Source organism: Alosa sapidissima, chromosome 3 (assembly GCF_018492685.1).
Source record: "Alosa sapidissima isolate fAloSap1 chromosome 3, fAloSap1.pri, whole genome shotgun sequence".
NCBI lineage: Eukaryota > Metazoa > Chordata > Actinopteri > Clupeiformes > Clupeidae > Alosa > Alosa sapidissima.
The window spans coordinates 3,137,676-3,158,065 of NC_055959.1; the positions used below are offsets into that span (position 1 = coordinate 3,137,676).

Genomic DNA, 20,390 nt, shown 5'->3' on the forward strand with positions numbered 1-20,390 from the left:
ATACATGTTACCGTGACTCAGCTGTAAATAGTGTTGAAGGCTGCGTGTAGAAATCCGCTTGGAGCTCCAGTGGAAATTTGAATTGCGAACTTCTAGCCTGTCAAATCTTGAAATACAGAACTACCCAGCTAGCCACCAAAACATGCAGTCTTACCTACTGTTTGTAATTTAAAGAAAACATTTGTTGCAGTAGGCTCCTAAATCGCAAACTTCTAGCCTGTATATACGGCTCTTCTATTTCTTATCCTGCACTGCCACCTAATTATATATTATCGCTTACAGCCCGACAACATTCGAATCTTTATGGGCACTGAGGTGACATGAGGTTAAAACGAGACCCTCGATATATCGGACATTACAATTTCTGTAATATGATTTACATGCAAACTGACGTCGTTAACCCAACCCTTGACAAAACCAAATCAGACTAAAGAAATTGACGAGCTATACATGTGTGAATAAAATGGGCAGCAAATTAAATTAATTTCTGTGAATCTTACTTTAAGTACCTTTAGTTTAAACCAATGTTTTCTTAAGTTTAAACACGCCACTGTTGTAATATGATGTCTAGGCTACCTTTGCTTCTAATTAAATATACATTTCTAAAATACATAATTTCTAATATCAGCTGATTACACACATAAACAGTAAAATGAAGCTTGTCCATACATTTGGAAATCCATTACCACAAATGACCACAAAAAACAAAACAATTCCAGAGAAAACAATGGACATGTTTATTAGTGTCTAAAGTGTTCCACAATGTGTGTTGCATCTTGTAAAGATATTCATGAGAAATCAAGCTTCAGTGTCCATGTCTGGTTGGTGCCAGTCCAAATGTAGATCACTGTCTCACTGTCCATTGAGGCCTGTCAACCTGTGAAAATAAAACCAACAATCAGTGTTTTAAACCGGTTTTAAAAACTGTGGAAGAACTTTAGCTTAAAGGTCTATAAATACTGAGAGTCTGAAATAAGGTTTTTGTCTCTTTAGTAGTTTATTAATCTCTGTGCAAAGAGGTCTCATAACCTCTACGTTTATTTCAGCATGGCGGCCCACCACGGTTTAATTAATACCGCCATGGTATCAGAATCAGGGCAGACGCACAATGTAGCTGCAGTTGCTTTTTAAACTAGATGTACCGCATAGCGGTACAAAATATGACCGCCGCTCAATCCTGTACATCCGTTCTGCGAAAATAAATCACACTAATCAATTTGTATCCATCTTTTACTCCACCCCCCACTCTTGAAACTTTTGTGTATGCTTGTTTGGCGTGCCTGTGTGTGTGTGCGGCTGCACAGAAAGTAGCCTACTGGCGCTGCAAAGGTGAATAGATTGTAGAAAAGCCAAAAAAGTTGTAGTATTGTTATAAAATCTCTAAACAATCATAAGAAGGGCAGTTCATCGCAGTTCATCCATTGCAACTGGATTGATGAAAGGTCACTTACACCTGTAGGCTACATTGTATTTGGGAAAAGCAGAAGGTATCAGCATAATGTTATATTTTTATTTATTTATTTATTAATAAACAAAAACATCTGTTAGTTCCATGCAGTTTTCAACAGCTATCAAAAACAAAGGTCATTTTTGGATGGGTGGATTTTTTGTGAATGTTTCTTCTTCTACATAAGATTTTAGTCATATTTAGTTCATGTGATACTTTATTGTCAATGCACAAATTAAGTAAGCTTACCAGTAGTCTGAAACAAAATGCAGTTTTACATCTAACCAGTGGTGCAAATAACTGACATGTCCAAATGGGCCTTCATGAAATGCGTCGCTAGACTGTTCATACACATTTTAACGGGCCAAGTTGAAGAGCTGTTGTCCGTTATTGTTCGTGCAAATATAGGCCGATTCATGTTCCCTTGCATTGTGTAACTACGGCCCATGGTTAGTCTGGCTTTCACCATACCAAGCTCAATCTTTTAAGAAATCAAAAAATAAATCGCCGGCAGATCAGGCTGGATTCACCCAGCCTAGTCCATGGTAGGCGCCCGATATTGTTTAATTTTCCGATTGAGATATCCACGCTCTGGCTATTCTAAATGCAAAAATGCATCAGGGAGTTTTTACTCCGTAAAAAAAACGTAACTGTTAACAAACTAGATCCTAATAGAAAGCTATTAGCTTCCCTAAGCTACAGGTAGGCCTATAAGGTAGGCCTATTTACAACATAAATTGTCAATAGGCTATGCTGGCGACATACAGTGGGTCCCAGTTAAAAATTGACACTTCATTCACGATCATGGTGAATGGTGAAATGTAAGTACAACTGCAGCCGCTTGGGGGCAGCATAGTCCGCTGTGGAGTTCTACGGTCGAACCAGACGGCGCATTCGACAGCAAGGGCTGTGATTGGCCGAGTTTTCAGTGCGTTTCTCTGTGTTTTTAGCAGCCCCTGCAACATGCTAGTCCACTGTAGCCTAAGCCTTGTACATATTGTTAAACATAGTTTTGGATTCAGTGGCAAGATTTCTTGATTGTACAGTGTCTGTCTCTCAGTAATGTTTTAAAATGAGAGCTTCGTTAGCTGGCAGTAGGCTACTTTGTCGGTAGTCATGAGAAGTTCGCTTGCTAACAGAACATAAATATGCTGCCCAGAAACCTTGTGAATAGTTCTGATTTTTTTTACTACACTAACGAGGTTGAAATATAGACTTTGCCTACAGCATCTCCTTAACAGTAATGTTAACAAAATGACAGCATTCATATGACAAAGAAAAACGAATTCGGTCACTCAACACTGTGCCACAGCAACCAGTGTAGGCCTACTCGAAGCAGATAGCGTTGTCTGACGGTCGAGTGGGTTAATGCACGTATTTCCAGAACAGGTCTGCAACTTTCAGGTAGTTCTGAGTTCGAATCTAGGCAGGAGCAGAGCCATATAAAGGCCTAGGCCTATTATCATTTTTTGCAAGGTGTTGCTCCTGGCAATACTTGTTCATAAGACGTTTGGTGATTAATTGATAGCTGTTTTTGGGACACGTTAAACGTTCTTTATAATGAGCGCATCCGGGGAGTAAAACAACTGTAGGCTACAATGATTGCAATACAAAAATATGCGCGTGTTAGTTTAGTTCGTTTTGTGATGTTTTGCACTTTTGCCTCATGTGTTTTCAGGTTTGAGGGCTTTTTTGGCAAGATTGACCTTGGTTAGACTCTGCATATGTTATTTCTCCGTATGGAAAATAAAGTCAATTTTCGACACACGTCTGTTATTAGTTCAATAACAAGTGTTGCTTGTTAAAATATGTGACAAAAAGTGTTAGAGAGAAGGAGAGACGCCGGTGCAGCTCAGATGTCTTCTTAATTTTCTTTATTCTTTAGTAAAAGGTGCAGAACATTATTAAACTTTGACTAACGTTTCGATGTTCGTTAGTCAAAAACATCGACACATCGAAATGTTAGTCAAAGTTTAATAATGTTCTGCACCTTTTACTGAAGAATAAAGAAAATTAAGAAGACATCTGAGCTGCACCGGCGTTTCTCCTCTCTAAAATATCTGTCCTGGCCTGGTTGCAACGGATTGTGGCCAAAAGACAGAAGCGCGGAGAACCCTCCTTTGTCTACCAAAAAGTGTTACTTTGTGCCCCGCGCTCCCCCACTGCTTGTGAAAGAAGGGGATGGGGGAGGGGGGCTTAACGTGAAAAAGCTTAATGTCACAAAACGGCAACGAGTCGTTTTAGGCTACAGGCCTTCATAATGGTAGGCTACAGGAAGTGGGGGGAGGGTATGGGATGACCAGAGCCGTCATCTATCGTCTTTCCAGGCACACAGCTCGTTATATAGCCTATCGACTGCAGTCATGCCTTAACAGATAGGCTTTGCTCTTGGGTTTGGCCTTACAGCGAACTCAATGCTCTTGTTGCTTGCAGTTTGTTAAATAAAGCGATGCAAATTACATTATTCATTTCTGATTAATTGCGTCTTTTGATGTATTTTGCAACATTTGCTTGTTAGGCTGGGCTACTGTCAATGTCCTGTACAGGTCAATGTTCAACAATTGCTGGTGTAGGCCTAGGCTATTAATCAATTAGGGACTGTTCGTTATTTATTTAATTAAGGGGCTACCGGAGGAGTTTTGGGAGCGTTAGTCAAAAAAGACGTGACCCTCCCTCGCCAGCAAGAATTTTTTCTATGACCCTCCAAAGTGATCGAGAAAAAACGCATGACCCTCCCCAGTCCCAACAATTTATTGATGCCTTAGGCTACTGGGTCAATTTGGGAGCTTGCATGCTACGACTCCTTCCTTGAAATGCCTTGAAAAGGCTGTCGTTTGCACAATTTCACAAATAATCACCGGGACCGAAACAAACCTGTCAACTTTTCCCGGGTTTATCGCGTATTTTAACTTTTTCCTCGCTGTCTTAGGAGGAGCTGCAGGGCCGTCGCAAGGGGATGCGAGGCCCTGTGCGAACTTGACAGATGCAAGGCCCTTTTCACTTACGTGCATGAAATCATGCGATAGCTTACTTTACACATAGCCAAGGCTACCGTCGGTGTATTTTAATAGTAGCCTAGTCTAATAAGCTACACCAGCTTGCCTTTAAGAGGGGAAATTCAATTGTATAGCCTATAACATTAGCTGAGTCACATATTTGGCCATATGGTGTTTATCATAGGCTACATCACGAAACCAAATAGTGTAACAAAGGCGAACACTTTAACAGGGGGAATTAATTGGGCATGAATCATTGTGCTGAACGGTATTTGTCAATGAGCAGAAACACACACAACATTCAAACTATTGATAAGATGTACTGGTCTGTATCTATAGGCTAACTTTGGACAAATAAAAGACACTGACTCGCCATATCCTGACTCAGGAAAAAAAACATTTTCTTGCTTTGCTGCAAACTCAGCAATGAAATCATAGGCCAGTTTGCAGGAAGCCTAACGTCTTTTTCATAGAAGGGAGAGCCCAGTCTCTCCTGTGACATGGAGGTGCGCAAATAGTTTTTAATAGCCTGTTCAACTTTGAAAAGCTTCGTTCACCCGATGCCAGTCACTGATCACAATTTCAAAGTTCGGAAAGCTTCATCTTTTTAAGTTTTAAGTGCAGTGGCCCCTATCTGCCCCCTTTGGAATTATATCTCGAGTCTATTATAAGGTCCAGTGCATTATGTCCTGGGATTCGGATGTGCTCAAAAAGAAAAGAAAAAACACTTTTTTATAGATGGTTATGAGGAGCAATGTGAGAGAGAAATTTGATGATCATTGATCGTTGTTTTGGGACGTTAAGCCTTTTCCATAGGCGTCAGTGAAGGAGATTGAAGAATGACAATTTTTTTATACGAAAATATTTCTTAACTACAAAAACTCAGTGTCTAAAAACACAGTGTCATTCAGACTCAACCCTCTTGTTGTTTTATTATCTTTTTCGTTGTCGTTTGAACGTTGGCAAGCAGGGATGTTGCGGTTGCAATTTAAGTGAAATTTCTACAGTAGGCCTACAACATGCTGTTAGGCTGGTCTACTGTCAATGTACTTGTACAGGTAAATGTTCAACAATTGCTGGTGTACAGGTTATATGATCAATTAGCTAAATCATTTGTCCAGCTGTTTAAACATTTTTTCGTGCTACATTCAAACGCAAAAGGTGCTTTGATATATCTTTCGTTTGAACGTCGGCAAGCAGGCATGCTTTGGTTGCAATGAATGAGGATAATTGCTTTTTTTTTGCATTATTTTGAATATGACTCGCTCCAGTCTCAACAGCACGTAGGCCTACTTTTTCCACACGCTAAGTTCTAACACACATAGGCCTATCCCCTCTCGCTTTCTCTCTCTCCATCCCTGCACAAGGTGCTTTCTTAAAGGAGCTGCACCATTTTACAACAATTGCATCTACATTTTCATATTAGAATGTTTTGTCAAGTGTAAGCTTAAACTACCGTGATCAATTTAAGTTCCCGTGCCCCTGCTGCGTCATGGAAGCAGTAAGTCAGTCGCATCAAAAATAGTAGTGGCACCCAAGTGACACCTTGTGGTTGTTTGTGTCAACTGCAGTTTGTGCCATTTCTGCTGAGAAAATGGGGTGCGTGATTCATGAAGGAACCCGTCCAAACTTAACGGGGACCCACTGTATAAAATCTCCTTTGGAAACCAATGGCTTACGCCTTACAGTATCAAGTGGACTTAAGCTGCCACATCGTGGCGAAAAGTTTTAATAAAATTCACGCAGCTCCGTGAATCACGGAAAGCGCGAATGAAGTAGTCACTTCTAAATGGGACCCACTACACAGTAGCTTAAGGTTTGTTGCTAAAGCAGCCATAATGAAAGCCATAATGAAGGTGTCATTGTTTGGATACTTAACACACACATGCTTTTTAATCTCACAGACTACTAAAACTACCAAGCTGGAATCAAAGCACATCGATTCCCCTCTCACACCCTGCACGCACTTAAAACAAATAAACAGGCGTCTCAGTCTCACGCACGTATAGCCATAGGCAAAACTGTATCAGACCGGTGTAACGTTGGTAAATCTTCCATTGCACAGAATGATTTTTGTAGCACGTGCAACAAATAATATTACGATTATGTGTACAGCCCTGCCTTGGATACATCTCTCAAAGTGCTCTAAAATATTTGGTTTAGATGTAGATAATCACGGGTGCGTTAATTTTGAAAATGAGTATTGAAGTAGCCTAGTGGGTGTTTGGGAATAAATGTTAACTCAAGATGCTTTTTGAGACTTTTTGTGGTCCTAATGCAACACTTTACAAAGCACTGACAGGGCCACCAAGTGAGGCTATGTTCAATTCAACTCGGTAGCTTATCCATCTGGTCAATAGCCTCACATTCATGCCACTTTAATCGGAACATCACTACTTTTTACATCAATTATGGTGCCAGTTAACCTCCATACTCCATGGGAACATGAAAGTAAGACTTGTATAGTTGAAAGCCCACTCACCACATCAAGGTGCAGGCCACGAGTGGGGTGTTAGTAGGACAAGACACCTGTCTCTGCCGGGAGTAATGTGGAGTGAATGCTGAAGGTGGTCTTTTCCGTTGAGGCCTGACGGACAACAAAGAACAACAAAAGACAAACAAAGTTAGGACAATCATTGACAAGGACATACATAGAAAAGCATGACCACTGCTGTGTATAACATACATCGAACTAGAACAGGAAGACGTCACACAAACCAGCCAATCACACCACTATTGCTGTGAAAGGGTCCACTTTAAATATTAAAACTTTTACCTCAGGCATCGCTTGAGCAGCTACGCTTCAAACCCAGCCGAATTCTACTCTCGACTTTGGACGAATGAGGTGGCGACACATCATCTATTATGACGTAATCATGCAGATCTGGTAACCCGTGCAGATCAGGTACCCACACTAGCAATTCCAGATCACGTTAGTTAACGTCATAAACGTCGACCAGATCCCTATCAAGAAGAAAACTAACGTTACATTAGCCTGCTTTGTGTTTGTGGGATTATTGACAAGCGTTGGCTAGCACTAACGTTAGACAAACTATGATGGAAGAAAGTGTGTTCTTTATTAAGCAACGTTTGCCTAAAGTTCACCAATGTTCTTTAATATTATAGGGGAGGGGACCCTCAGACAGGCGTAGCCCCGGGATCCACGCTGATCCACCCATTGTGGCGCGCGTGCAGCCCCGGACATCTAAGGGCATCACAGACCTGTTATTGCTCCATCTCGCGTGGCTAAACGCCACTTGTCCCTCTAAGAAGTTGAAACGCCGACCGCCAGGGGCCGCGTAACTATTTAGCATGGAGGAGTCTCGTTCGTTATCGGAATTAACCAGACAAATCGCTCCACCAACTAAGAACGGCCATGCACCACCACCCACAGAATCGAGAAAGAGCTATCAATCTGTCAATCCTTTCCGTGTCCGGGCCGGGTGAGGTTTCCCGTGTTGAGTCAAATTAAGCCGCAGGCTCCACTCCTGGTGGTGCCCTTCCGTCAATTCCTTTAAGTTTCAGCTTTGCAACCATACTCCCCCCGGAACCCAAAGACTCGTGGTTTCCCGCACGCTGCCCGGCGGGTCATGGGAATAACGCCGCCGGATCGCGGGTCGGCATCGTTTACGGTCGGAACTACGACGGTATCTGATCGTCTTCGAACCTCCGACTTTCGTTCTTGATTAATGAAAACATTCTTGGCAAATGCTTTCGCTTTCGTCCGTCTTGCGCCGGTCCAAGAATTTCACCTCTAGCGGCGCAATACGAATGCCCCCGGCCGTCCCTCTTAATCATGGCCCTGGTTCTGAAAACCCACAAAATAGAACCGGAGTCCTATTCCATTATTCCTAGCTGCGGTATTCAGGCGTGCTGCGGCCTGCTTTGAACACTCTAATTTTTTCAAAGTAAACGCTCCGGGCCCCGTCGGACACCCAGCTAAGGGCATCCGGGGAGCGCCGGGAGGCAGGGGTACGGGACAGACGGTGGCACGCCTCGCGGCGGACCGCCAGCCCACTCCCGAAATCCAACTACGAGCTTTTTAACTGCAGCAACTTTAATATACGCTATTGGAGCTGGAATTACCACGGCTGCTGGCACCAGACTTGCCCTCCAATGGGTCCTCGCCCATGGGTTTAGGATACGCTCATTCCAATTACAGGGCCTCGAAAGAGACCTGTATTGTTATTTTTCGTCACTACCTCACCGTGTCGGTAATGGGTAATTTGCGCGCCTGCTGCCTTCCTTGGATGTGGTAGCCGTTTCTCAGGCTCCCTCTCCGGAATCTAACCCTGATTCCCCGTTACCCGTGGTCACCATGGTAGGCACCGAAAGTACCATCGAAAGTTGATAGGGCAGACATTCGAAAGACACGTCGCCGCCGCCGAGGGCGCGCGATCGGCCCGAGGTTATCTAGAGTCACCAAAGCGGACCGGGGGCACGAGGTTGGTGCTAGGCTAGTCACACTTCACATTCATTAGGCATGCTAATGACATTGTAGCTGTTTTTTTCTTTAATCGTGGAGACATCTTTTAAAATGAGTCTACAGGACAAATTACATGCATTTTATGAAGTAGAACGTTTTTTTCCACAATTGATATTAGAGGGGGAATTAAACCTGGTGTTCTACTAAAAAATAAATCTATTGGTTTATGCGATAGATTTAGATTTTTTTAAATTATTTGTGTTTGACAGAGCATTCAAGTTCATTTCATGGTAGTGTTTGTAATTTACCTAGTTTTAATCTGTAGCCTAACTATGTTTTTACAGGTGTTCCTGGACAGTTTTGAAACCGAGATGTCTGAACGCCTCAAATAATCAGCAGTAAAGGTAAATATTCTTCATCCAGGACCTTGTCCCATTACTCTTAAAGCATAACTCAAGCGAAAATGCAACCTAGGGTCTTTTTGTGAATGTACCTGAGTCAAACTTTCGTTTGAAAGCATAATTAAGTCAGAAGCGCCACCATTAAGCTTGACTGTATTGTCGTTTCTGGGTCAAATGCCATTTTGAATGGGAGTCGTAGGGGCAGAACTATTTTGATACATGATGATTTTGATTCTAGGTTACGGGGACGCTGGCGAGACTGACGCCGCTTCGTCTGGCTTGTTTTTGTTTGAGTTTTTCAATTTTTCGCAATTTAATTTTATTTATTTTTTCTGACAAAGTTTGTCACACGCTTAAACTACGTTTCGGCTATCTAATGTTATAATTTTCTTGAATTTTACCCCATCGTGGGTTTTGTTTTTTGGAGGACTAACACCTGACCTGGACTGACTGGGCAATCGTTGCGCTGGTTGCGCTGTGTTCCACTGTCTGCTGTTGAGCTTGAGGCTGTTTTTGGGACTTTGGCTACACGGTGTCTCTCTCCCTCTCCATCCCATCCTGTCGGCGGATTTGACGCTGAGTTTGTTGACCAGCTGCTAGGTTAGTCGGTTGACTAGACCTTCCAGGGAGATTGAGGCTTTGTGCTGTGTTGCCTTAGCTGCTGCGCCTCCACATACAAGACCTACAGTGTCTGTCTCTTGGACATTTGTACAAGCCTACATGGGATTTCTCTACACCGCTGAGCAGCTCCAACAACTTGCCTCCTCAAATGCCAGCACTTCTATCGATGAAGCTGTGCTCCACCTTTGCCAGGCTACGGGGATCCTTCGGAGGAAGCGCTACATGCACAGAGGGTCGCGTCGCTCCTTTACCATCTATCATCAAGCAACAGAGGATGCTATCCCGACTCTGCAGTCCCGGTGTGTCTCTCCTGTGTGGTCCACTCCTGTAGGCAACTCTGCTCCCCGCAAGAAAGTCTTCCATCAACACCTCATCACCATACGGACTATGCCTGTTACCGCTACTGCTGCTGCTGTTGCTACTGCTCCCGTCACTGCTGCCACTGATTCCACCTGTGCGGGCTCTGGTAGAGAGGCTAATCTCTGCCGGGTAAATCTATCTAACTGCGGCCCCTTCCAAGACCGTCATGAACAGGACTCTTCTTTGGTTAAGTTTGCTGTCTTAAATGCTCGCTCTGTTTCCAACAAAGCATTTATTCTGAATGACCGTTTTACGTCCCACCATCTAGACTTTCTGTTTATCACCGAGTCTTGGCTCTCTGGTGATGACATCATTGCACTTGGTGACCTTTGCCCTGCTCACTGTAGTTTTTTAAACTCACCTAGGGTCTCTGGTCGTGGTGGTGGTCTAATTACAGTGTTTAAGAACAGTTTTAAATGTAGAATTGTACCAACTGATCTGTTTTCTACTTTTGAACTACAGCTGTTTAAGATCAATGCATCTGTACTTTGTGCCTTAGTCTACCGTCCACCAAAAATGTATTGTAATTTCATTCAAGAATTTGCTGAACTTCTATCTTGTATGGCCTCTCGTGCTGATAAGTTATTAATCTTGGGGGACTTTAACATCCACATATGCTGCCCATCTAAACCTTTGGTCAATGAGTTTTTAGGCCTTGTGGACTCTTTTAACCTTGTGCAGTCAGTTATGGCCCCAACACATCAGAAGGGTCACACACTAGACCTAGTGTTGTCCTCTGGTTTCTCAGTTTCCAATGTTAAAATAGTTGATACTGGTGTGTCTGACCATTTTATGATTTTATTTGAATCTTCACTGTTTTGTCCCCCCCTCCACCCCCCTCATCCTACTCCCTTGTCAGAGCTATTAATTCCACCACAGCCTCACAGTTCACTAATACTTTTATGCTCTCTCTTTCACCTGCTGTCTTAGATTCTCTTTCCACCTGCACCGACACTGAGGATCTACTTACTCTTTTTAATACATCTGGCCTTGCCACTCTTGATTCTGTAGCTCCTTTAAAACAAAAACGGTGTAAATCCAATAGGTCAACTACTCCTTGGCTAAATTCCACTACCTGTTCGCTCAGAAAGGCTTGTAGGAAAGCAGTGCGAAAATGGAAAATAGATAAACTACAGGTCTCTTATGATATATTTAGAGATTCTCTTAAGGCTTATCAAATCACTGTCAAAGCAGCAAAGGCAGCTTTCTATGCTGAGCTTATTCACAAAAATGCTCACAGACCAAAAGTGTTGTTTAACACAATTAATAAAATCATAAATCCTCCTACTACAATGTCCTCTCTTCCTGCTACAACAGAAACCTGTGAGATGTTTCTCAATTTCTTTATTGACAAAATTGACAACATAAAGTCTCATATCACACCCTCAATTTCTGATCCTGCTTTGTATCAGTCTGTAGTTTGCCGCCTCCAACAATTCCAACCAGTCTCTTCCTCACAGTTGTCAGACTTGGTCTCTCATATGAAGCCCTCTTCTTGCCACTCTGATATTCTTCCATCTCACCTTTTCAAAGAAGCTTTTGCGGCTATTTGCCCTTTTATCTTGAGCATCATTAATAGCTCCCTGGCTAATGGAGTAGTACCCTCTGGCTTTAAACACGCTATTGTGCAACCTCTCCTGAAAAAACCTTCCCTTGATCCCATTGATTTGAAAAATTATAGGCCCATTTCTATACTGCCCTTTCTCTCTAAGATCTTAGAAAAAGTTGTTCTGTCACAAGTCTCTTCCTATTTAAACACCTCTAATATCCTTGACAAGTTTCAATCTGGTTTTAGACCACTTCATAGTACAGAGTCTGCCTTACTTAAGGTCCATAATGATCTATTGCTCTCTGTTGACTCTGGCTCTTGTTGGTCCTGTTAGATCTTAGTGCTGCTTTTGACACCATTGACCACAAGATCCTTTTAAAACGCCTGGGTGTTGAAGTTGGTCTGCAAGGCACTGTATTACATTGGTTCAGATCTTACTTAACTGATAGATCTTTTTCAGTGCATTTAGGCAATACTTCTTCGTCATCTGCTCCCATTAAGTGTGGTGTCCCCCAGGGTTCTATTTTAGGGCCTCTATTATTTTCTTTATACATGCTTCCCCTGGGCTCCATTTTCAATCAATACAATATTCGTTACCACTGCTACGCAGATGATACCCAATTTTATATACCGGTGGCCCCTGAAAATTCCTGCTCATTGACAAACCTTTTTCTTTGTCTTAATGACATTAAGAAGTGGATGGCTAACAACTTTTTACAGCTAAATGACAGCAAAACTGAAGTAATCATTTTTGGACCACCAAATTCTGTCAACAATGTAAGCAAGTCTCTTGGCCCTCTGTCTGTTAACCATCACAGTGTGGTCAAGAACCTAGGTGTTTTCCTAGACTCTTCTCTGACTTTTAATAAGCAAGTCAACAGCGTTGTCAATGGAAGTTTTTACCAACTTAGGACAATAGCAAAGCTCAAGTCTTCTCTCTCCTACAGTGATTTAGAAATCCTTATACATGCCTTTATTTCCTCTAGGCTTGATTATTGCAACTCACTGTAATGTCCAAAATGCTGCAGCCAGATTACTGACTGGATCTAAGAAACGTGACCACATTTCACCTGTGTTGGCTAAACTGCACTGGCTTCCTGTGGAACAAAGAATTCATTTTAAAATTCTTCTGTTTGTTTTCAAAGCTTTACATGGTTTAGCACCTCAGTATTTATGTGATCTTTTAATTCCTTACTGTCCTCCTAGACCTCTTCGATCATCTTCCCAGTGTCTTCTTTGTGTTCCTTCTGCCTCTCTCAAATCCAAAGGTGACAGAGCTTTCTCTGTCTATGCTCCCTAGCTTTGGAATAGCCTTCCTGATGTTGTGAAATCCTGCCCCACTATTAGTAGTTTTAAATCCAACCTAAAGACCTACCTCTCCTCCCTAGCTTTTAACACTCCCTGACCTCTCCCTTTTTTTTATATGTTTATATGTATTATTGTTATTATTATTTTTTTATTATTATTATTATTTTTTTTTTTATTATTATTATTATTTTATGTAAAGCACTTTGGTGCAATGCTATTGCTTTGAAATGTGCTATATAAATAAATTTGACTTGACTTGACAAAATAATAGGCTAGTGCCCCTACGACTCCCATTTAAAATGCCATTTGACCCGAAAACGATAATACGGTTGTATTGGAAACAAAAGGAATCTAAGGTAATCAAATGCAGAAAACAGGGTGGTTGCACTCATATCGGTGCCAAAGTGCACAACGCTTTAAGGAAAGACTACCTGGCCAGGTCTACCCATACCAGGATGGCAAACAGATGGTGTCAATACCAATTTGACCCATAAAAAGTAAATGGCAAATAGGTACAGATAATCTGTATTAATCTCATCATTGCCAATGGATTTCTGTGTAAAACATTTTTTATCTTGTAAAAATTCTCTAATACCAAGGTCAATGCATTTGACTGCTGTCCAGCCCCGGGTTGCCACCGAAAACGTTATGCATCTTGGACTGGAAGATGGTGTGCTAGTAAGGAAGCTAGCTACCACAGCCTTTGACACCACATCTCAGTGTTGGGAGGGAAGTTCACTCACTGCACAACTCTACCAGCTGTACCTTTCCTCCTCAGCCATGATCCGTAACCACCATGGTTTTCTTTCTGGGCCAGAAGACTTTGCAAACAAATAAGCAATAAATGATCATGCATTACAAATTTAGCCATGTTAGACTGTTAAGTTGTTGGCTTGTAGGCTGGGTCTCCAGTAAACAATTTCAAGCTTAGAGGGCAAATTCTCTCACCTAGGAGGGTAAACAACTTTTGTTTTTCATGAAATCTGCATTTTGAATTGATGGTCTACCAATGAGGCTGTAGAGTATCGCGACACAATAGTGGCAAAAAGCACTTGCGCGATGAAACATGCATTCGGGTGTATTATATTATATATTATTTCACACACATAGATATTAAATGTGTGCGCACAAATTCTTTCTGCGCGTGCGCACTCAGAGGAAACTGCTCTACACTTAATTACACTTGGATTTGACGAAAAAAGTACAAACGGTACTTAGTACACTTTCAAAAAGTATACTTTTAATAGTTTTTTTTTTTTTACCTGGGTTCACTCGTTTCAATCTTAAACGGCTGTGCACATGTGTGTGTATTGTCCACATACCTGTATCCCCTCTGTATTTCATTTCTATTTTCCTCCAGGTGTTCTGCTCGGCTGTGTGCTCTCGTCTGCCAGGTGACGTATTGACCTACAATACAATTAAATGGAACAGGTAGGCTTACAGTAAGTGCACTCCATGCCATGTAATCACCACGCGGTTTACATCACGTTCCGTTATTACAAAAATATGTTAAGCCAGTTAAGCAAATTGCCGTATTGATCAGTTAGAGATTAAGCGCCCAAACCTGTGACGTCACATGCAACTGTAGTTCATTATCACCATGTTACGACAAAAACTCAAAACAATTCAACTGATCCTAAAAATAAGGTATGACCACTAGAAGCATTAGAGGTGACCCCAGTGCCTAACATATGGAAGGCATTAAATTAAGATCCCAATGTGCACCAAGATATATTTTTTCTAAAAAAAAATCCCATCCACTCCGCTAAACTCTAGGAGCGCAACCACTAGGTGGCAATGAGATTACTTTCCCTCCCTATAGTCTCTTACCCATAGACATAATATACATAGACGCCGCATTGGCTGCTGGAAACAAGAAATGCGGCCGCCATCCAGGGTTGCCAGATTGGGCGGTTTCCCGCCCAATTGGGCGGTTTTGCAATCTATTTTGCGGGCAAAAATGGGTTTGGGCGGGTGTATAAAAATTGGGCTGGTTTCGGATCAGTTCGGCGGGTTTTTGTAGCCGAAACAAAGGCACTTCAGACCCTTCTTCCAGCGACCGTCTCTGGTCAGCAGGCAGCAGTCTCTCACTCACTCACTCACACACCCTCTGGCTGACGTGCCCCCCTAAACTCACAACAGACACTCTCAGCTCACGTCACCTTATGTATCGAAACATGCATTCTAGCCATATAAATGGCATAGTGCATGGTATTTCCATAACCGCGAGATATGCGCTTCACAATGACCGCAATTAGTTGTTAGATATTCACAGCAGACAGTAAAGCCCAGCAGTAATTTATCCAAATTAACACATATTTCAAGTACCATTCATGATGTCAAATATTGAAGTTGTGGGAAGTTTAAGCTGTATGTTTCTTTCGTCCCCCATGTCGTTTCATTTATCCCGGTATTGCTTGTGACAAAATATTAGCTTTCAGTGTTTTACGATGTCTTTGTAAATTACGTTTAATTAAAAAGTGTTTCAGTCCGGTTCTCCCCTACTCTGGCGCAGACCGCCATTCAAACACACAGCTCGCGGGGTTTTCAAACTTAGCTAGCTGACTGACAATGTCAATATGCCAAAGTGGGCAAAGAGCATTTTGTCATTACAGTCAATCTCTTCATGAATGTGCACACTGCTGAAAGATTACCTACGAGACAGGATGGACTTACCCCTTCTTTCAGGGTTGATGGATGTGCGCAGGTCTTGCGCGAATGGCTTGACATAGGACTACGGCCCACGTTCCGTCCAGCCCGACAGTTGTTGAGGAAGTTTGACAAAGCCTAGGCCTACTAGAACTTTTTAATTATTTTTAGGCCTAATAACAATTGCTCAAAGCGATTTTCACGAAGGGCCTAGGGCCATAGGCCTATGTTTTTTGTGTAGAGATGGCCCATGCATGAACGTTCTGCTTCTGCAAAGAGCGCACTGACACCCCTGTTCGTTCAACGCGACTTTCATGAAAACTAGGATTAACTGCCTGTCAGGTAGGCCTACTAATTGTTCTAAATTACAGGTGTCAAACTCAAGTTTGCCTTTAGCCTATATCTGGTGTATGAAAATATTTTTTGCGTGTAGTTGCCATGCATGGACGCACTGCTTCTGCAAAGAGCGCACTGGCACTGTCCTAAATAGCCTATTCAGCGCGATTTTCATGAAAACTCTAGGCCTAACTGCCTGTCTCAGGGAATATATAGCGCCTAGGTAGGCTATTAATTAATTGTTCTAAATCACAGGTGTCAGAGTCAAGTTTAACTCAAGCCTTTAGCCTACATTTGGGGTAGGCCTATGAAAATATTTTTTGTGTAGCCTACAGTTGGCCCACCAGTTATGAACGCACTGCCTCTGCAAAGAGTCGACACCCCTGTTCTATAATCAATGCGATTTTCATCTAATGTTAAGCATGAATATGCATGTGTCATGTTGCTATTATAAATAATTGAAATGTTGTGCATTAGGCTATTTTGTATGTTCATATATCCACTCAATGTTTTTATGTTAGGCTAGCCTACTGAATGCTTTTGTTCCAAGCGTCTATTGACACTAAACAGACAGATTAATAGTCTATGTTTAGCCTATTGCATTATTTTCCGTAACATAAGCTTATAGAATAATAGTCTGACGTCCGTGTAGCCTACTTTTGCGTTCATTTGATTGAATATTGTTTCTGAAATTGGATAGGCTAAGTCGAAAAATGGGTCATTTTAAAGCTTGTTAATGATTTTAATGTGTTTAAATGAGAAACAAGCAAAAGCCAATTTGGGCGGTTTTTTGTGCATTCTCGCGGTTTTTGACGAGGTTTTGGGCTGGAAAACCTTGCTGGCATCTGGCAACACTGCCGCCATCTTAGACCGGTCATACTCCTCGTTGCGTTGCAGCAGAAGACACAAGATGACAGCACTGTGCAGCATGTTCCTTCTCAAATCGGCGGACCATACTCGGGGGATTTACTTTTCACAAGTAAGATTTAACATAACCGTACTATTGGTTGTATTTTGTGAATAGAATATTACCAGAGCTGAGAAGGAGCAATCTTTGATATTACTGTATGAAAATCGTAGCCATCTAGCTAGGCTATGTTTACTCGGTGTTCATCCGGCTATGAACTGAGACTTGATAAGTCATATTCCATAACACTGACTTAGATTACAACTGACACAAGAAGGCTATTGTAGAAATAAATCGTACTAGATTTGGCCGGCGAATTTTACACAAGTGGCACAGACTAGCCTATTGGGCAATCGCTAGGTGCTACTTGTAGCCTAAGTGTGTTGGTGGTAGCCTCACTATTTCATGAATAAAGTAACTTTTCAATAGCTCAACTTCTTTATTTATCAAGTAGCTTAGCCAGACAAGCTACACTTTTCTTGTCATGTGAAATTAGCACAATTTAAAGTAGCTTCCTATGTAGTGAACTAGCCTACTGCTGTGTTTGTGTTAGGCTACTAATACATTTGCCTGGGTGGTAGTTTTGTGTAGTGTTTTATTCATGGCAGAGTAACTGATAGTTTAGCTCACTAAAATTTCGAAGTAGCTTGCCCAACACTGTATTATTCACATGTCATTTACCCTAACAAGAATAAGATGCCTCTCAAATTCCTTTTAATTCATTTATTTATTATTTTGTATCTCTCCAGAACAACTGCCTTGTTCAAGAAGACTGTGAATGAACTGAACGGTCTCCTCACACCCCTGGAACTGAGGAAGGTGCAGCTCTTCATTGCAGTACTGCAGGGCATCTGCTACACTGTGACTGAATGTTTGATTTATGAGCTCCACCTTCATCACCTGCATTCGCCACTCTGTGTCCCATTTTCCCATCGTCTGGTTGACTCAGTCCTCTTTTATGGAGTTTACCCAGTTTACTATGCCATCTTATTTGCCCACCTGCTGTCTGAAGCACTTTTGTTCTCAGCCAAAGTGTACCCAAGCAATTTTAGCAAGGTGGGAACATACAAAATGACATGCACCAGTTGTCGAAATCATAGAACCAACTGCATGACGGTAACTCTGTCTCACTGAGCCTGTGAAGACACTCCCTGATTCTTTACTGATTGCAATGAACGGGTTGATCTTAGCAGTTTCTAAAATGTTTCTTAATTCCTTTTTATTTAATATCTTTATTGGGGCTGGAACCTTTCTGTGAACTGTAAATAACAGATGCTGTTGATGAACCCATTGACACTGTACAAGTGACAAGTCACCTTTTTGTCTTGAATTGATGAACTGTTACACTTACTATGCCAAACCAATGTCTGTTTTTTAAGGATCAGAAACAAACCTACAAACTTGCACTTTACAATATTTATGGAACTTGTCTAACAAATGCTGTTGATATTGAACCCAGTTACTCCATTTCCTTTATGCCACACCAATGTCTGTTCATCACTTTATTTTTGATGGCACTGAACTGAAAATGTTAATGGATTTTTTTCTGTAAATTTAACTCATTAGAACTTGTATCAAACCAGTTTTTGTCTATGCTGTCAAACGTGGATTAGTTATGTTCCCAGTTTTTATATTGGATGTCATCACTTTATAATATATCATATATCAGAATATTCTATTACTGTTAAGCCCACTATGAATATTAAAATACACACAACCATGTTTCCTGTATCATACAGCTTTTCTACTGGGAGGTTTACAACTTATTCTGAGTCAATTTACCCAAGTTTGTCACTAAACCACATAGGCCTACTTGTACCCCTCAGATGTCTGAATGGCACTGATCTCACTTAAATGTTTATGGAACCTTTCTGTGGACTGTGAATAATGCTGTTGATGGAACTTTTCTGTCAACTGTGAACTATATTTAACTCATTAAACTTGTATCAAACTAGTTTTGTCTATGCTGTCAAACATGGATTATGTTCCCAGTTTTGATATCGGACGTCAGGTCACTTTATATCATATATCAGAATATTCTATTACTGTTAAACCCACTATGAATATTAAAATACGCTAAATCATGTGTCCTGTATCATAGCTACATGTATGACCTTTGCAGCAAAAAAAAACGCGTGAGAATCTGTTCGGTATTCAGTGAGATATGATTAATTAAGTGCGCTGACAGCTCATCTCACCGGCCAAACAGATTACACTGAGTGGAGTGGATGACCGGTCCAAGATGGCGGCTCCAAATCTCGTCAGCGCTAGTAAGGAGTAGCGGTCGATGCGGCGTCTATGTATATTATGTCTATGCTCTTACCTATGTGCCCTGACACAGAACAGACACATTCCCACCCGCTCTTCTTCGTTGACGGCACGCCTGCTTTTGTTTACACGTGCGCCTCGTCCGTCTCTCCCTTCATTTTAGCACACCGCACAAACCATAGACTGTATATATAGAACTGGACAGTGTGTCGTCTGTTAAGAGTGATGCGAGCGCTAGTCCAGAGCCCCCTGGTGGCTGGTTGCAGTACAATGTGTAACTCCGCCCATCCCCATGTATTTCAATGGCCAAGTAGCCAACTTTCCGTGTCACTTTTCTCACCTAAAACTATTTTTGTATCTACAACTTTTTATTCGAAAAAATAGTTTTCAAGATGCTTCAATACACACAATTTTTCTTTTCTCGCTGAAAGGATTTTTTTTAATGTTATATTAACAAATCTAAAAAGGGCGTGTTTACACCTATGATTGACAGCTGGCTGGCTGCAGACACGACGCTTTGTCCATTATGTTTTACCGTCTAGGCTGCAGACACTACCACGTCATCGCTCACTTATTTTAACGACACCTGATTTCGACACATAATCTAACCTAAATAAGTGTTGCTGTTATTATCATTAGGCTACATCTTATCACAGTCTGACTAAATACAAAATTGATAGTCATACATTGTGTAGTTGTTTGTAAGAGACATCGTTGTTAGTTGTGACAGATTCTTTGTGAAAAAAGATATGTGCTGTTTAGTTCTTTCGTAGATGCTAAGTATATTAGCTCATAGCATGCTACATCATGCTAGCATTAGCCAGTTGATAGGTAAAGTAAAAGGGCTCTGCTATATTGAAGTGACGTTAGCCATAGTCACCATCATTTACAGTCCTACTTGTTTCAAATGGTTTAACGTAACCAGTGATTGCCGCCATCATCGTTGCAACTTCATTTGAATACACTTAAGTCACTGGAGAAGGCGATGTTAAGTTTCATTAACGTTAACTCTTGCTTAGTTTTGCGAATGGCAATAAACGCCACCTAGCCTGCTAGGTCGACAACCTCGGTATGCCCATTTATGAATCAGCCCGACAAATAACGTTACTTGTGTTTTAGTGA

The 20,390-nt window shown here is 41.6% G+C and overlaps 1 protein-coding gene and 1 long non-coding RNA gene across 4 annotated transcripts; one reads left to right on the forward strand and one right to left on the reverse strand.

Moving 5' to 3' along the window:
• Positions 1 to 713: 713 nt before the first annotated feature.
• On the reverse strand, positions 714 to 19,457 carry LOC121704755. 2 transcript variants are annotated; one of them, XR_006030638.1, is made up of 4 exons: positions 19,324 to 19,457; positions 14,431 to 14,515; positions 6,926 to 7,030; positions 714 to 877 (listed from the first exon to the last, which is right to left on the reverse strand). It is a non-coding gene; the product is annotated as an uncharacterized LOC121704755 (long non-coding RNA). The 2 variants fall into 2 exon arrangements; XR_006030639.1 differs by lacking the exons at positions 14,431 to 14,515; positions 19,324 to 19,457 and adding an exon at positions 7,220 to 7,563.
• Positions 9,711 to 11,538, forward strand: LOC121704753. Of its 2 annotated transcripts, none has more exons than XM_042085206.1 (2): positions 9,711 to 9,843; positions 9,875 to 11,538. In XM_042085206.1, exon 2 carries the CDS (start codon positions 9,991 to 9,993, stop codon positions 11,179 to 11,181), a length of 1,191 nt encoding a protein of 396 aa, XP_041941140.1. In that variant the 5' UTR covers positions 9,711 to 9,843; positions 9,875 to 9,990; the 3' UTR covers positions 11,182 to 11,538. The 2 variants fall into 2 exon arrangements, with proteins under 2 accessions (XP_041941140.1, XP_041941141.1); XM_042085207.1 differs by having other exon boundaries at positions 9,711 to 9,840; positions 9,872 to 11,538.
• Positions 19,458 to 20,390: the final 933 nt, after the last annotated feature.

Coding starts and splice junctions, on each gene's coding strand:
- LOC121704753 (XM_042085206.1), top strand. CDS start 9,991: ATGGGATTTCTCTACACCGCTGAGCAGCTCCAACAACTTGCCTCCTCA.